General features: G+C 50.4%; 7 protein-coding genes across 7 annotated transcripts; 3 read left to right on the top strand and 4 right to left on the bottom strand.

Moving 5' to 3' along the window:
• Positions 1 to 100: 100 nt before the first annotated feature.
• Positions 101 to 3,984, bottom strand: VE01_04949 (uncharacterized protein). The gene is made up of 3 exons (XM_018274415.2): positions 3,494 to 3,984; positions 892 to 3,330; positions 101 to 836 (listed from the first exon to the last, which is right to left on the bottom strand). Exons 1-3 carry the CDS (start codon positions 3,497 to 3,499, stop codon positions 486 to 488), a joined length of 2,796 nt encoding a protein of 931 aa, XP_018131512.2. The 5' UTR covers positions 3,500 to 3,984; the 3' UTR covers positions 101 to 485.
• A 374-nt stretch (positions 3,985 to 4,358) lies between these two features.
• VE01_04948 (uncharacterized protein) lies at positions 4,359 to 5,693 on the bottom strand. Its single transcript, XM_018274414.2, has 2 exons — positions 5,494 to 5,693; positions 4,359 to 5,438 (listed from the first exon to the last, which is right to left on the bottom strand). The coding sequence occupies exons 1-2, from the start codon at positions 5,576 to 5,578 to the stop codon at positions 4,606 to 4,608; spliced, it is 918 nt and encodes a 305-aa protein (XP_018131511.1). The 5' UTR covers positions 5,579 to 5,693; the 3' UTR covers positions 4,359 to 4,605.
• A 300-nt stretch (positions 5,694 to 5,993) lies between these two features.
• VE01_04947 (uncharacterized protein) lies at positions 5,994 to 8,806 on the bottom strand. The gene is made up of 3 exons (XM_018274413.2): positions 8,076 to 8,806; positions 6,558 to 8,018; positions 5,994 to 6,504 (listed from the first exon to the last, which is right to left on the bottom strand). The coding sequence occupies exons 1-3, from the start codon at positions 8,586 to 8,588 to the stop codon at positions 6,388 to 6,390; spliced, it is 2,091 nt and encodes a 696-aa protein (XP_018131516.2). The 5' UTR covers positions 8,589 to 8,806; the 3' UTR covers positions 5,994 to 6,387.
• Positions 8,807 to 9,115: 309 nt separating this feature from the next.
• Positions 9,116 to 10,726, top strand: VE01_04946 (uncharacterized protein; the record flags this gene model as incomplete). Its single annotated transcript, XM_018274412.1, has 3 exons — positions 9,116 to 9,341; positions 9,389 to 9,714; positions 9,767 to 10,726. 3 exons carry the CDS (start codon positions 9,116 to 9,118, stop codon positions 10,724 to 10,726), a joined length of 1,512 nt encoding a protein of 503 aa, XP_018131515.1.
• A 314-nt stretch (positions 10,727 to 11,040) lies between these two features.
• On the top strand, positions 11,041 to 11,610 carry ATG12 (Ubiquitin-like protein; the record flags this gene model as incomplete). The annotated part of the gene is made up of 3 exons (XM_018274411.1): positions 11,041 to 11,215; positions 11,265 to 11,464; positions 11,545 to 11,610. The coding sequence occupies 3 exons, from the start codon at positions 11,041 to 11,043 to the stop codon at positions 11,608 to 11,610; spliced, it is 441 nt and encodes a 146-aa protein (XP_018131514.1).
• A 10-nt stretch (positions 11,611 to 11,620) lies between these two features.
• On the bottom strand, positions 11,621 to 13,208 carry VE01_04944 (uncharacterized protein). Its single transcript, XM_018274410.2, has 2 exons — positions 12,474 to 13,208; positions 11,621 to 12,411 (listed from the first exon to the last, which is right to left on the bottom strand). The coding sequence occupies exons 1-2, from the start codon at positions 12,876 to 12,878 to the stop codon at positions 11,773 to 11,775; spliced, it is 1,044 nt and encodes a 347-aa protein (XP_018131513.1). The 5' UTR covers positions 12,879 to 13,208; the 3' UTR covers positions 11,621 to 11,772.
• Positions 13,209 to 13,971: 763 nt separating this feature from the next.
• UBC8 (E2 ubiquitin-conjugating protein ubc8) lies at positions 13,972 to 15,060 on the top strand (the record flags this gene model as incomplete). Its single annotated transcript, XM_018274409.1, has 8 exons — positions 13,972 to 14,004; positions 14,062 to 14,069; positions 14,155 to 14,172; positions 14,216 to 14,256; positions 14,327 to 14,425; positions 14,484 to 14,598; positions 14,655 to 14,836; positions 14,921 to 15,060. The coding sequence occupies 8 exons, from the start codon at positions 13,972 to 13,974 to the stop codon at positions 15,058 to 15,060; spliced, it is 636 nt and encodes a 211-aa protein (XP_018131517.1).
• Between the last annotated feature and the right edge of the window lie 776 nt (positions 15,061 to 15,836).

The raw sequence follows: 15,836 nt of genomic DNA, 5'->3' as shown, positions 1-15,836 counted from the left end.
GGTAAGGTACCGCCAGCACATACCACCCCAACTCCGCACCAAAGACACAAAGACTGGGGAAGAAACAACTTCTCTATCAGTAATAATAAACATAACGATGCTCAAAAGTGTATATCGTGGGAATTGTACTGTATATCAGCATCTCCTCCATAATTTATCGTACTAATACTGTACACACAGCTCATGCGTCGGTAATCACATATCAAATTCCAGCAAAGTAGCGTCAATCGTCATTTCAACACAAATCTCCAACTACTCTGAGCGCGAAGATAACAACGTATCGTGCTCACTCATATACTGCTCGCCGTAGACAACGGCCCTTGAGCCGCCCAGTCGCTATGCATCCTATCCGCGCCTTAAACCCCATACGACAAAGAAACCAGACCCGTGGATACTGACGGTATCCAGCGCCAAACACCCCATGCTCCCAAACGAACGTGTCCTCCTTATGTACAATACTATATCCGTCTCGCTGCCTCGCCATCTCACCACATATCTCCGTCCTTATCATGATCATAAGCCCCTTGCTGTTGATTATCGTACTGGTAATACTGCTGCTGCTGCTGTTGCTGCTGCTGATGCGAATATTGCCCCTGTCCAGATTGCGAATAGTCGTCGCCGCCTTGCCTTCTAGACGCCTGCCGTGGTTGGTGTTGGCCCCCACCGTCATCCTGGTGGTCGTAATCATAGATCTGAGAATCATCAACGTAAGTCACAGTTTCCGATGCATCGTGTTGCTGTTGCTGGTGGTGTTGTTGTTGTTTATGCTGATGCTGATGCTGATGCTGCTGCTGTTCCTGCTGGTCTGATGGAGAGTCGGCATAGTTAGCGATTCCCTGGAGTCGGTTAGTATTGCAAGCATCATCTGTGCCAAATGGCTGTAAATCTTACCTGATGATAGTCATATCTGTACTGTTCACTTTGCTGTTGTTCCTCCTCTTCGCGACGCGCGGCCTCTTTGGCCTTGCGCTCTGCTTCCTGGGCCTTCTTCTGTGCTGCAGACTGCGGTACCTGCACATGAGGATGCATCTGCTGCACCTTGGCCAGGTAGGCATACATAAAATTGCTTAGCAGCACTTGACTATGCAGTGGTCGCCTCGGGTTGGCCAGCTTGATGTGCGCCATACGGTAGATGGCGCGTTCTTCCAAGAGAGAAAACCTTGTCCAGCTGTAGTCGACGTCAGGACGAAGATACCTTGGCGGTTCGGGTGATAGAGCGCGTAGTGAGGCCGATTTCTTCCCTCCTGAATCGCGCTCCCCTTTCTTCTTGCCACCAAATAGAGACGAAAACAACCCGTCTTTTTCTTTCTTCTCCTCTTTGCCGGCTTTGCGGGAGCTCTCTTTTTTCCGCTCGTCCACCAATTTGTTTTCAAAACTTTCCCTCTCCTGGTGTAAGCTCTCCCTGCCCCGTTGAGCATTTGACTCAATCGAATGTTGTAATACATCGAGACGAGCACCGTCATGAGTTTTCTCCAGGCTGACCTTGGCCTTGCTCTTTTTAGACGATTCGTCATCCTTCTTCTTATCCTTCTTATTCTTATCATCACTTCCCTTGAACCACCCCCATCCTTTCTTAGAAGTGGTCGACTCATTATCATCCTTGTCCCTTTCTCTATCTTTATGGGTCTTTACTTCCGGCTTCTTCTCCTCGACCACTGTAGGGATGAACGTTAAGCTATCTGTTCTCGAGCTGCTTCCAGGCAGTGGTGATGGTGATTGCGTTAATTCGTTAACCAGGTTTGCCTTGGAAGATTTGGGAACTGCGTCGCCGGTGGAGGAAACCTGCCTTGCCACACCTGGCCGCCTGCTAGAACGAGGCGGAGGCTCTGTCGGTGGTTGCTCTGCGGCCTGTGGCTGGTTAAAGGATGACGAACGTTCAGGGAATGAGTGGTGGGTAGGCGATAGAGGTTCTTCTAATGGCTGTTCGTCTTCAGGAGGTGTTTCAATTATTTGCGGCAATGAAACATCAGATCGGTGAGATTCTGTTCGCGACAACGTTTCTTCACCGAATTGTACGTCCTGGTCGGTCAATTCATATTTTGACCCTTGTATCTGATCAGAATCTTTGTCCTCTATAGTAGGGCCTCGCCGGCGGTTCGGGCGTGAGAAATTCTCAGAAACAGGTTCGGACATAACTCGTTTTACCCCTGGACTTGTAAAGGGATCATCCCCATCCGCCTCGACCTGCCTTGCTCCGGCTCGTTTCGAATATGGTACACGCTCTCCTCTTCTAAGGCTGCCTTTGCGATAAGTCGTATGTGTGGATCGTCGCAGTCCGAAACCTGGCGCAGCTGGGAGTATAGGCATATCCTCGTCTACTGGAACTTCTGCTCCTGCGTCATCGTGTTTACCCCTTTCCATTGACAGCTTTTGGAAAGCCTTTGCGGGGTTTTTAACGAGCTCGTCCAGCTCTGTTAAATCAGACATCTTTATTTCATTTCCACCCTGGGAAAGCAACGATCTCCTTCGTTCGAGCTTGTCAGCTCCATCTTGATAACCCAATCCGCCCTTTCCTCCAGAGTTGTCTATTTGCCGTGACAGCATAGACTTCTTCCTCCGCAAACTACTCGCAGACCCAGACCGCTCCAGGATGTCCGGTACCAACGTCGAATCTCCCGATCGCCTCTTAATAGTCTTTACACGGGTTTCCAAGAACGACTTGAACTCCATGGGCGCCAGCTCTGGGTGAACCCTTGCAGGCACCCAGAACAGTCGTGATGGATCATCTTCGTCGTCTCCTCCGGTCGGAGCCACCGATGGCATTACAGGGCGCCCTTGGAACGTAGGCAGATCGGGGTCGCTGGTATTTCCCACATCCATCGACATGCGTCGTAAAGCTTGTAGGTTACTCAACTCTTGCGCTACAGCGGCGGGGTTTGATTCATAGTCGATGTCATTTAGAGGGAACTGTTGGTTGGCCGTGTCGGACATAGAGTGGCCATCTCGCAACGAGTGGCTCGGAGAAGGCGGCGCAATATCAACAACGGCATTCCTATGACTTGGAAGCGCCGCTGGCAGTGTGTGTGATTTCCCAGCCGGGCCGCCATTCACTTGTAGCTGAGGTCTTGGCGCAGTATTTCGTCTGCCTGCCAGCGGTTCTGTTGTCCAATTCGAGTTCGAGAAATAGGCTTCATCGGACTCAGGCGATTGATTCAGAGGAGAGCTGATAAAGCTCAAGGGTCGGGATTCGCGTTTCCAGTCGTCATCGTCTCCGTACATGTCTCCGATCGCTTCGGTGACATGATGGTTTGTGTCGCTGATAGAAAGTTGAGCTCCATGGCGACTTCTGCTCTTAAAGCTTCCTCCCAGCTCCCGCGGTCTAGGTGTTGCCTGCGATAAAAGAAACGTAAGTCAGTCAGGAAGTCAACAAGGCAGCCGGTCAAGGCTCAAGAGTCAGCCTGGTCGCGTGGGTTGCGGCAGCGCCGTCCATATTGAGCCGGGCCAGACCCAGAGAGACAGATTTTTATTCCCAGATTCTAGATTGTGTACGAACCTTCATAGAGATACCGATAAATCCGACTTGTCAATCAGGGATTCTCTTGTTGCTCGGCGAAAGACCACCGAAAGCTGGTTAGGTCGCGGTGGTGGTGGTGATGCTCATTTGGAGGACATGAAGGTGCGGTCGTCGTGAGGGCTGGGGTCGATCATGGGTTCCGTCACTCCAGGTTTTCGATAGCAACCACTTCGCGAAACTTATGCCGAGTTATACAAAGATGTCGCAGTCCCGGAAGTTGGAAGAAGCATCAATCAGTAACGCTGGGGGGGTGGCCTTAATGATGGTTTGGAGGAAACCCATGCCCCCAGGCTTGTTTAGCGAGAGGACCGTTTGGTCCGTCTTCCTTCTGTTGACAGACCCCTGCCTTATACAACAATAGAATATCGGGCACAGTCCCTTGCAGTCGGTGGTACATGGCGCTGTACAAACAGTTTGAACTCATACAAACAAATCGTAAACAAATGTTAAAGAGACCTCGGTGTTTTATCCGTCACTGTTTCATACCGCATATATTCTCGATTTCTTCATAGGGATCGAGGCCTTCCATGACGAATTGCCAAGCCTGTCCCTTCCTGGTGCCTCATTTCACCCTTCTACTGGCGCTTATTAGCTGTGCCGTCCTTGTATCAGAGGTTATAAAATAGCCAGCTCTAATCATTACAGCGTCGCATCGATTATATCTTTTACGGAGAGTAAGTCTCTCGTCAAGGTACGTTCGAGAATTCGATGAGTACATTACAATATGGCTAGTACTGGAATGGAGGAGGATCCTACAGGGCCAATGAAGCACTCCCCGACCCCCTTTGTAGTTACAGCCAGTGGACAAATGCAGAGAGGTGCAAAACATGTAGAACAGAACCCCCTAGTTATTCTGAACTACCTGGATTAAGATGCTAGGTTTATTTGTAGGATTTCTCAGTTGTGCGATACAGTGAGGCTGCGTACGGGAGAACATACAGACCATATATTCGTCCTCCAGTCACAACAAGGGCTCGAAGCCGTCGAACAACACCACCATGGGCTATAGAGATATTTGCCAGTGGTATAAGGTTAACTATGAGCGAAGATTCTAAAGTAAAAACAGAAAGGAAAGAAACCCTTAGAAACACTCAATAGCCATGCTTCACCAGCTCCGCTTCCGTCCACTCCCACAACTTCTCCTCAAGCGCCTCATCCCCCGCAAACTTACTCCCACTACTTTTAATACCAACAGGCCAATAATAAATCCCTGGCTCAACTCCAGGTGCTGTCGCCGCCCACAGTTGGTTCTTGCATCCCTCTGGTATAGTTACCAGAGAAGTCCAACCAAACAACGCGATCAAGACGTTCAAGACCGGACTGTTCATCTTCTCAAAGATACTAGTCTGCACAGTGCCAGGACTAATTGCGACGCTGATGATGCTCGGATACCGCTTCGCGAGCGCCTTCGCGTGAAGAATGTTTGCTAGCTTGGACCGGGCGTACCGCGTCCAATTATTCCCAGTGTTGAAATCGTCGAAGTCTATCCCCTTCGCAGTGGCATGGTAATGCCCGTCAGAGCTGATATTGACTATGCGTACTGCGCCAGTGGGTGCTGACTCTGCGGTCTTAAGCATCCTGGGCAGGAGAAGCTTCGTTAGAAGGGCGTGACCTATGTGATTTGTCCCGAATTGTAGCTCGTAGCCGTCCTTGGTGACATCAGGGGGGAGGTTTGAGATGCCGGCGTTGTTGATGAGGATATCGAGTCTCTCAAAGTCGGCCTTGACCACGGCTACGGCCGCCTCAATGGAGGCGAACGAGGCCATGTCAATCTGAAGTAGTTTGATATTAGAATCTGGCGCTTCAGTTTTGATATCGATGAGCGCTGCCTCTCCTCTCTCTAGGGATCGCGTGCCCAAATAAATGCATTTGGGATTGTGCTTTGCCAATCGTAGCACCGTCTCTTTGCCCAGGCCATTGTTGCCTAGTATCAGTGTTAGAAAAGGATGAACATCAAATTATACGGAAGGCATGCATACCACCAGTTACCAAGATAACCTTCTCAGCAAGATCCTCAATGTCCTGGTCTGGATCAAACTTCACGCTGTTTCCCCACCACCACATGATTTCGATGAATGAAGATTTTGTTAACCCAATGAATTCCCGCCGAAGATGTAAAACGTTAAGACAATAATGAAAGGGGGGAATTCTCCGGGCTGTCACGACATTTATGTGGTTTACACAACGCTACCCACCCACGAGGTGTGCTTGGCCATACCCTAATTTGGAACATTGCATGTCCAGGCTCCAAGGCAAGCAAACAAGGCCTCAAGCCTTACCCATCAATCAACATTAAATCCAAATATTCTCAAATCATAAGACATCATATTCGGTTAGAGCTAAACGTATGCAAGCGGTCGACAGTACTGCACATGACGCTCGACCTTGCTGAAATAACCTACGATCCACTTGAGTAAGCTGACAGTCAGTCACAATGTAGTTAGGGGCTACGAGTAATAGGCAAGGGGGCATTCTATACCCCTCCATGGTCAAACGATCATAAATAGTATCTGATTACAGTAATCGTGCGATGAACACTACACTACACAATATAGAATATCAGATTCTTGTATAAAGGATCTAGCTTCGCTATCAACAAGCATGTGGCCTGATGATGAATGCGAGAAGTACGCCTTGTAAATGCCAATGCAAAGCCCACAATGACCTCTCCGATGCCCGGTAACGCTGCGAGCAGGCTCAAATGCGAGGACGACGCCAAAATAAGAAGCGAAAAGATGATCAACACAATTTACACATGGATCCCCGTGTTGACAAAAACAATGAAGTCCGAAACGCCCATACATGCCCTTACAAGAAATCCATCTTGATAAAGATAAAATGCTCCAAGGGTTCCTCATAAACACTCTCTCGTATTAGGCGTAATAGGGGTCCTCCTTAAGAGGTCGGCCCAGTTGGCTCAGTAGAGCATCCAGCTCTGTCCAGTTTTCGCTCTTCTCAGCAAAGCGGCGATGTTTGCGGGTGACACAATGCTAGGGAATGTTAGTTAACGGCAAAATGACCAAGCATGTCAAAGATATAGTACCTCTTCAAAGTCATCAAACTTATCCATGCAGTTTTCGCAATACCCCGGCTTAGGGTCCCTTTTGACAACCTTCCTCTTCGGAAGAGCCTTGACAGTTCGGCTCTCGTCTGTACGCCGAGCGGTGTTTTCCTGTTCATTGTTCCATCCATCTTCCTCAATGTTACCGAGGCTTTCTTGATTCTTCCGTTTGCGAATCCGTGCTCCTGCGTCGTCCTTAGCGGCGACATTGAGATCTGTCATCCGGTGCGAGCTGGCCAAGCCCAGCGAGGTTGGGCCACTAGTTCGCTCCAAAACCTTGCGCTGCAACCCGTAGACCTCTTTGCTAGTTCCTGCCTTGGCACCCGGTCCGGCTGCAGTGGATGATATCATTTGGGAGCGAATTGCAGAAGTGATGTTCGACTGCTGCAGCCCAGATGCCACCGGTTCACCACCAAAGAGTCTCCCAACACCTGCTCGGCTGACAAAAGCATTCTGTGGTCCTTTCGACGAAGGCTCGTCATCCAGTGACTGAGATGGATCCGTTGCTCGGCTGAATGTGTTTCGCTGCTTCAGAGGAGCTGAAATCGTATTGCGGTTAGCAGTGTTTTCGCCGTCCATTAAAGCTCGCTTGCTGCTCGCTGTCGGGGGCTGCATCCTCGCTTGGCCTGCAGCAGCTGCCCGGGTTCTGGGCACAGCACTTCTCTCTTTCTCCTGCTGACGCTGTTGCCTGGCGGCGTCTCTCTCGGCCTCTCGGCGGCTACCATCGACCTCCGGTACGAATGGGCATTTCCCATTGGCAACGCTCCTAAACTGCGGCCAGTCACCCTGCTCTTTATTCGACACCTTCGCGTATTCCCGAACCATAATAGGCTTTTGCTTCTCGTCGACATCATGGACATATATATACAGCCCCTTAAACATAATCATTTCTTTTGTCGCCACCGTAGGGTCACGGTCCGAAGGGCCATGGATCCGCTCATTCCGCAGTAATGCCGAGAGATCGGCCTCACGCGTGCTCCGGGATACTCCACTGATAGTACCCTGGGTTGTGTTGCTCCTGGTATTGTGGCCGTGGGCAGCCTGCGATCCAGTATCTGTGTCGAACATAGTGGTCATCATCCTCTGGAGTTTCTCCAGCGCCCATATCTTCATGCCCAGTTCTCTAGCACGGTGGAGAACATCGGCATTCCTCCCCTGCTGCCTTCGGATATCGATATCATTATGGATAGCTGACGACTTCCTCGGATTCACTTCGAATGTAAACCTCGATTTCAGAGGTTGCGAATCAATGTGATTTCCGGCTGGCTCGGACGACCGATCCAAAAGTGACGGGTTGATTGTTTGTGGGTGGTTGCTCCTAGAGTTTACATCGGCTGCCGAGGAGTCTCCAGCAGTATCTGTCGGGCTAACAGCCAGTTCGGGGGGGATCGTTCTTGTTGTGACAACATGAGTAACGGCGTTTGAGAAGAACTTCTCCTCTCGCTAGATAGGCATCAGCAAATGTCCATACGGTTGATCGAATGATATGGGGAAACTTACTGCACCAAGAGCTGTAACTTGTTTGGCATATCTGACTCGAACATCCTCCGAGATGCTCTCGAAGTAGAAAACAAACTTGGGGAAAACCTTTCTATAGTGACGCTGCCACTGCCTTATAGTCTCCAGGTTTTCCTCTGAGGCTTTGTCTGCCTTGGCCACCGCTTGCTGGGCTGGCCTTCGTCGTACCGCCTCCAGCTTGCGGTCAAACGCTGTGGGTTGGGCGTGTGCCCTTCGCGAGAAGACCTGGCCTTCAGCTGACTCGGTCAGAGACTGCCGCGGAGGAGTCCTCAGGCCTCGGTGGGTAACTTCCACTATATGTTTCTTAGCTGGAGGTGGTTGCCCATAGGCTTCCTCGCGTTGGACTGTGGCATGCGAGCGTTTGGGCTTTGCTGCTCCAGCCGTCACGCTTCGATATGGTGAGTTGGCGGCATTAGGGTTGCTGGAAAGAGGCACCCTCCTAGTCGACATGCCGGACATAGTATGGGGCGACTTGAGTATAGATACAGCTGCCATAAGAATGTACGTGCAACAGCTCGAGGCAGCTCGAGCTCCAAGGAGTGGGGGTGTTCACGCGACGTGAACACGTCGGAAGTGCCTGCTTCGATGTAGGTTTTACAAAGGCATTGGAGAGTAAAGTAATGCTAGGCCTGGTAAACAATCGAATTACCACGAGAAGGCCAAACAATGAGCGTCGTATTATTAATGTTGCCTCTTCGGATTGAAGTGCGTTTGGGTGGTTGTTGATGGGACTCCCACACACAGAGAGGAAAGCAAGGTGCACGGTCCACCCTATATCCGAACCTAGAAACCATAAACACCAGTAGAGACGCGCTTTGGTGGGCGCAATGTACCTGTGGCAACCATTTTGGATAAGTAAGCAAAGCCAAACCCAAACCAGAAATATGGTTCAGGTAATGCAGTTCAGTTATGCTTCAGTGCTTGGGACAAATGTTTTATGCAACCAACGGCGCTCGAATAAACGATTCAACATAGTTGTTAACTCAAGATACTATACATATATATGATATGCGACTGCGACAATGAGGTTACGGACTGCTGCATTACGGCAATTGAGCCGGGGAGCGTTATGTCCTACTTCATCGAGGACGGCATCATGTCTTGCAGCACGAACGGCGCCATTGCTCACCATTTCACAAAGAGGCCAGTTCCAGCCTCGTAGAGGCTACGCTTCTGTTTCCGCTGCAGAATGCCAGTTTGGCCAGCCTGTGCACGAGACACATCCTCACATACTCGCCGCTGGAGAATGTAAAGGACCTCTTGACATTCCTCGAAACTCTCACTGACTATTTCAGTGACGCCTGGCATATCCGCCCAAGAATACCACGAGAGACGAGCGAAGCTGGCCGCAAGCCTTCCTGAAAATGCTATTGCCATTCTCCCATCCGCCGACCTCAAATACCGATCGGGCGCTGTATTCTACGAATTCCACCAAGAATCCGACTTCTTATACTTGACTGGATTCAACGAGCCAGAGGCTGTTGCTGTCATACAAAAGATAGGCAAGGATGACGATTATATATTCCACCTCTTCCTACGACCAAAGGATGCTGCGGCAGAGCAATGGGAAGGCGCCAGATCTGGGGAACAGGCCGCAATAGACGTATTCAATGCGGACAAGGTACACCATCCATCCGTCTGATTACCAGTCCCAGCAACTCACATACGTCCAGTCTGGAGACATAAAAAATATTTCGAAGCTATTGTCCCCTCTAATAGCTAGCGCCAGCCAGGTATATGCGGAATCATCCAGCACTAAGTCGATCTTTTCAAAGTTCTTCTCCGCCAAGAATACGGCCGAAGACAGCTTCTTTGGATTGCTCAAGGATGCCAATGTGAGACCCATTAGGCCCGTTCTGAATGATCTAAGGGTATTCAAAAGTGAGGCTGAGATTAAAAACATGCGTCTGGCAGGCAAACTCTCTGGAAGAGCTTATACCAACGCCATGCGTCAACAATGGACAAAGGAGAAAGACCTTTGTGCATATCTGGAGTACCAGTTCAAAGCACAAGGCTGTGATGGCTCCGCATACGTCCCCGTTGTTGCAGGAGGCATAAATGCGAATAGCATACACTACGTTCGAAACGATGACGCTCTAGGCGAGAACGATTTAGTCTTGATAGACGCTGGCGGGGAGTACGGCGGGTACATAACGGACATCACCCGCACATGGCCCGTTTCCGGAAAGTTCTCCTCGCCACAGAAAGACCTCTACGAGGCGATCTTGACCGTACAAAGGTCCAGCGTCGCTCTCTGCAGAGAAGACGCGAACCTGTCGCTAGACCAAATCCACCGCCTTACCGAACAAGGCCTCCGAAAGCAACTAGAAGAGATAGGATTTGACCTCCGTGGAAACGCGATGGAGGTCCTCTTCCCTCATCACGTTGGACATTACGTCGGACTTGATGTGCACGACTGCCCTGGTTTCCCACGAAGCGGTGTATTGAAAACGGGGCAGTGCGTCACTATAGAGCCGGGAATATATGTCCCGAATGATGATCGGTTCCCCGCGCATTTCCGCGGTATTGGAATACGGATTGAAGATAGCGTGTGTGTCCAGAAGGACACCGCGCTTGTATTAACGACGGAGGCTGTCAAGGAGGTGGTGGATATCGAAGCACTCCGTGATTAATAGTGTACCAGTAGTGTAACTTATCCGAGAGGATAATTATGTATATTTATATGTATTCCATAGGAAGGAATCCAAAAGGTTCCATCCAATCACCAAAGGAACTAAAATGTGAAACCTGGTCTCAGTGTGAAGTTCGCTCCCAAGGCATCCGACATAAACATCGAACCTCAGCCTCGCGAGCCTCGTCCTCGACGACTCTCCACCATCCACAGCTTCCCAGCTACCAACCAACCACCACGACGACACATACCGCGTCTACAACTCACAAAGGCCCTTACAAAGACTCGAAACTATCGGTTCCAGCATATCTCAAAATGTCCGAGTCAAGTCTCCCCATCCGCTCCTCCCCTTCGCAAGCCACACCCATCCCCGACGACGACCATGAGGCCGACCTGCCCCTCACCATGACCGCCTCGGTCGTCCTTACCTCTCTCCCCCGCGACGCAACCGCGGCACTAAAAGACGCTGGAGCTTTCGACAAACCAAAAGGTTTGTTAACCCCGCCTATAGTCTGCTCCGCATTCTTACAGTCCCGCAGTAACGGTGCGCTTCAAGGCCATCGGGTCCGCGCCTATCCTCAAGCAGCCGGTCTGCCGCATCAATGCGACGCAGCGCTTTGAGGCTGTAGTTGCGTATCTTAGGCGGGTAGTGAAGTGTGGGCCGCAGGATAGTGTGTTTTTGTATGTGAATAATACGTTTGCGCCTTCGTTGGATGAGATTGTTGGGAACCTGCATAGGGTGAGTTCATTATCTCGGAGCAGCTTGTGGCTACTTGAAGCAAACGAACTCGGGACTGCATGGGGCTAATGGGATATCAGTGCTTTCGGAATCAAACGGATGACCAGCTTATTGTTTCCTACTCGATGACACCGGCTTTTGGTTGAGAAATCAGGATTATAAGGGTAATATAGCTATATTCAAGATATGGTGACGCTATGTATGCTTCACTCGACCGCTTGCTACGAAAACGAGATATTCAAAAACCCGCCAAAATCAAAAAGCCAACCGCCTGCTAACTATCACCACCCCATCTACTTCCGGCCGCTCTATTCCGGCCCACCAAAGCTGGACTTGCTAGTATTAGCCAGAACCCGTTCAAACTGCTCGAGCTCATCCTTGGAGATCGGGTATGTGTGCTCTTGCGCCGGGTACGCCCTGCTCTTCACCTCATCTCTATACGACTCTATCGCCCGCTTGGTCTCGCCCCAAACATCTCCATACTGCTTCACGAACTTTGGCAGGAAGCGGCCTGGCGGGAAGTTCCCCGCCATATCGACCTGCACCAGCACCTGACCAGAGCAGCCACTGCCTGCGCCAATACCAATGGTAGGGATATCGAGCCGCTCCGTGATTAACGCCGCGACCTCCGCTGGTACAGCTTCCACAACGACAGCAAAGCACCCCGCTTTCTGGATGGCAAGAGCATCGTGCAGGACCTTGACTGCGCTGGCAGCAGTCTTACCCTGGACTCTGAATCCGCCCAGGGCATTCTGGCGCTGGGGGGTTAGGCCGATGTGGCCGAGGACCGGGATGCCGGCGGCGGTGATCTTCTGGATTGTGGGCACCATTTCCAGGCCGCCCTCGAGCTTGATTGCTTGCATGCGGCCTTCTTTGATGACGCGGATGGCGCTGGCGAGGGCTTGTTCGGGGGAGATTTCATAGCAGCCCATAGGGAGGTCGCCGATCTGGAAAAGAGGGTATTAGCGGTGTACATTTTGTTTTGTGTTTGGTTGCTTTTTGAACTTACTGTGAATGCTGTCTTGGTAGCCCGTGCGACGGACTTGCAGTGGAGGAGCATGTCCTCTAACACTATCTCGCTGGTGTCTTCCATTCCCAGGGCTACCATGGCAAGACTGTCGCCAACGAGGACCATGTCCATGCCAGCATGGTCGGCAACGTGTCCACTGGGGAAGTCATGCGCCGTGATCATGGCTATGGGTTCCCCCTTCTTGCGCATTGAGCGCAGTGTATTTATTGTGACTTTCTTTCTGTGTGACGCCACCGCGGCGCCCATGGGCGAATGCGAGCTATTCCGACATTGTAATTGCGAGAGCAGCGGACGAGCGGCAAATGAAGCTGGTCTGCAGACTCCGGATGATAGAGAGGAGAGAGAAGTGAGAGCACGCGAGCTCAGGATGGTGGTTCGAGACATTGGTTGGGGCTGGCGTTGTGGGGATTGCTTGTGGGAAATGCGGTGATGGAAGGAAGAGGATCTGAGTCAGAGGCTGCCATTGTTCAGGCGGAAGAGTGTTGCCTTTTCATGTCTGAAAAAGTGAAGGTCGTGATAGAGAATGCAGCGCACATCTGGGTCGGCGTGGAGAGGGAGAGATTATTTCGGACAAGTCCCCAGTTTACCGAGGCTGGGGTATGGTATGTCCGAACCGGCGGCTTATGAAATTAATTCCTGATCAGTAAACAGTTTTACTCTGCTATGTGGTTTATGTGAAGTGTTATGGTTTGCTCTGATCTATTCATATTGTAGAGTATTCAAATATATCAATTATCATAATGTTATAACCAATTTACACAGTTATTTCTATGTTGCACGCCACATCCTGCTGTGGACGTTGTTGGTGGGATAGGGTGGGATGTGGTGGGATGGAGAACACCGCCGCTTACAAGGGTACGGAGGTACATACACTACGACTTTCCTTTTGGTGAACTCAACTCAACGAACCCCCACCAATGCCCCACCAACGAACCAGATCTCGTGCCTCAAAATGCGCCAAGCCATACCCGATCTGTCTGGTGAAGTGACGAGACATGGGCTTTCACAGCCAGTGACACGGTACCTGGGTTTCCATACGTAACCTGACCATCCCCTCATCTTTCAGACTTCAGACCCCTTCATACCTTCATACTACATACTACTGCATACTGGCATACTTAAACTTCAGCATATTCCCAGCTTCGTAGCCCTATTTCGACTTTATCGCATCGTACCTCGAGAATCTAGCGTGTACCCTTCAAAGCAGGGTCTCACTCAGCAGTCCGTCAGTGATTCACCAGAAATTCGCCTTCCACCCGGTCCAGATCGAAATCATCCTTTGAGCGCATAACAACTCCGCCACTGCACTGCGATCAAAGCGACGAAGAATCTAAACTATACGGAGGAGACGAGCAATATACTGCCTGGCCCAAGGAAGGAGTCGAATAGCTAGAACATATATCCCCCAAGGCCGTAAACTCAGGACAAGACCAGGACCAGCTGTGGGTGGCGGTGCGGCCGAAGAGCAAACGCCAAGATGAGCAGCCCCAGGAGGAGGATAGAGACTGATGTGAGTTGGCATGATCAAGTACTATCGTTGTGTCCCTTGCTGACTTTGTATGATAAGGTTATGAAGTAAATGCGCCTCCTCTGTCCCACCGCCTTCGCTACGACTGTCCAAGCGACACTCACTTATGCACACCTGCTAACATACTCGCAGGATGTACGAACCTGCTCTGTGAATCGACATGCCCCTTGATAATACTGACGCTTGGTGATAGGCTTATGAGCGACTATGAGGTTACTCTTGTCAATGACAACAGTGAGTCTTTATCTACTACCCCGCATTGGCACCGCCGCCCCTCTCAACCGACATCGCTGACAATTTATAGTGTACGCGCAACCATCCATGACTTTCCAACTCAGAATACTCGACTTACAAGGCACAGGCAAGAATTCTATGTCCGCTTCAAGGGACCCGAAGAAAGTGAGTTCTACCCATGCAATCCCTCCATTCGCCCGAGACAACATCCTGACACCAACCTACAGCCCCATTCCAAGGCGGACTCTGGAAGATCCACGTCGAGCTACCCGACCAATACCCCTACAAGAGCCCAAGCATCGGCTTCGTGAACAGGATATTCCACCCCAATATCGACGAGCTGTCAGTACACCCCCCGTAATCGTCGTTACTGGGCCAAAACTGATGGCGGCAAATAGATCCGGCTCTGTCTGCCTCGACGTCATAAACCAGACCTGGTCGCCCATGTTCGATATGATCAATATCTTCGAGGTCTTCCTGCCGCAGCTCTTGCGTTACCCGAATCCTACGGATCCGTTGAATGGTGAGGCTGCGTCGTTGCTTATGCGCGAGCCGAAGACGTATGAGGCGAAGGTCAAAGGTACGCTGCGCTTTTCCACTATATCACACCAATATATTCGTCGCGGCGCAAGTCGCAGTGTGGACAAGCTATTAACACACCCAGAATACGTCTCCAAATACGCCACTCGCGAAGCCATCGACGACAACGGCGCCGAGTCCGACGACGATGACGACATGTCCTCTGTCGCCTCCTTCGGCTCCGACGACAACGACGAAGCAGCCGGCACGATGGAGGAGCTCTAGACGTGGTGGGATCTCTCCTGCACGATTGTGTGTTTTTTTATTCTATTTTTCTCGCAATGCATTATTGCCAGGTGTTTTGTTAGGTTTTTGAGTTTTTATGACACCCCCTAATCGCTGGATTTTACTGATTTAACGGGTTGGCGTCTTTGTGGGTTGGGCGAGCTGGGCTTTGCTTTCTTTTGCAGAGTATGCATGGGTTTGGTATGGCGAGTTTGTTGGAGGGATAGTTGGTTGCGGTGACTTTGTAGGCGGATTGGTGGTAGATAAATTTGATGAGAATCTCAACTTGACATGTTCATAATTTCTTCGGGATTTTCTTTGGGGTCTAGTGAAGATATAACAATTACTCGGAAAGTATATTTGAGTGGTAGTAGTGTATTGACTAATGTATTCCCTACGGTGGTTTGTTATTGAATTGATGATCTAAACATTTTTACCAGGTCGAATATATAAACAAAATATTTAATTTACCATCAATATATAAGGTATTTCACAAGCGAAGCGATCACACAAGCGAAGCGATCACCAAAACACTAAAATTGACTATTACTGCCTACTACTACACCACCACCCTATATAATAACCCTTATTCAATCGTAATTGATTCCTGGCGCCTCTCGCACGTACGGGCATTATGTCCTATTTTCTCACATCGGCCACAGCGCTTCTGTTGGCCCTTAGAGCCTACCTGCCGACTACTCTCACTTGCTACCTCTGTACGGACTTAAGCGTTAACCTTAGCACTCTAAAGGATATCCTCTACATCTCGTACAGAG

This window comes from Pseudogymnoascus verrucosus (assembly GCF_001662655.1).
Source record: "Pseudogymnoascus verrucosus strain UAMH 10579 unplaced genomic scaffold scaffold_15, whole genome shotgun sequence".
NCBI classification, from domain to species: domain Eukaryota; kingdom Fungi; phylum Ascomycota; class Leotiomycetes; order Thelebolales; family Thelebolaceae; genus Pseudogymnoascus; species Pseudogymnoascus verrucosus.
The sequence above is the reverse complement of the archived record's forward strand: the minus strand, read 5'-3'. Positions and strand labels throughout refer to the sequence as shown.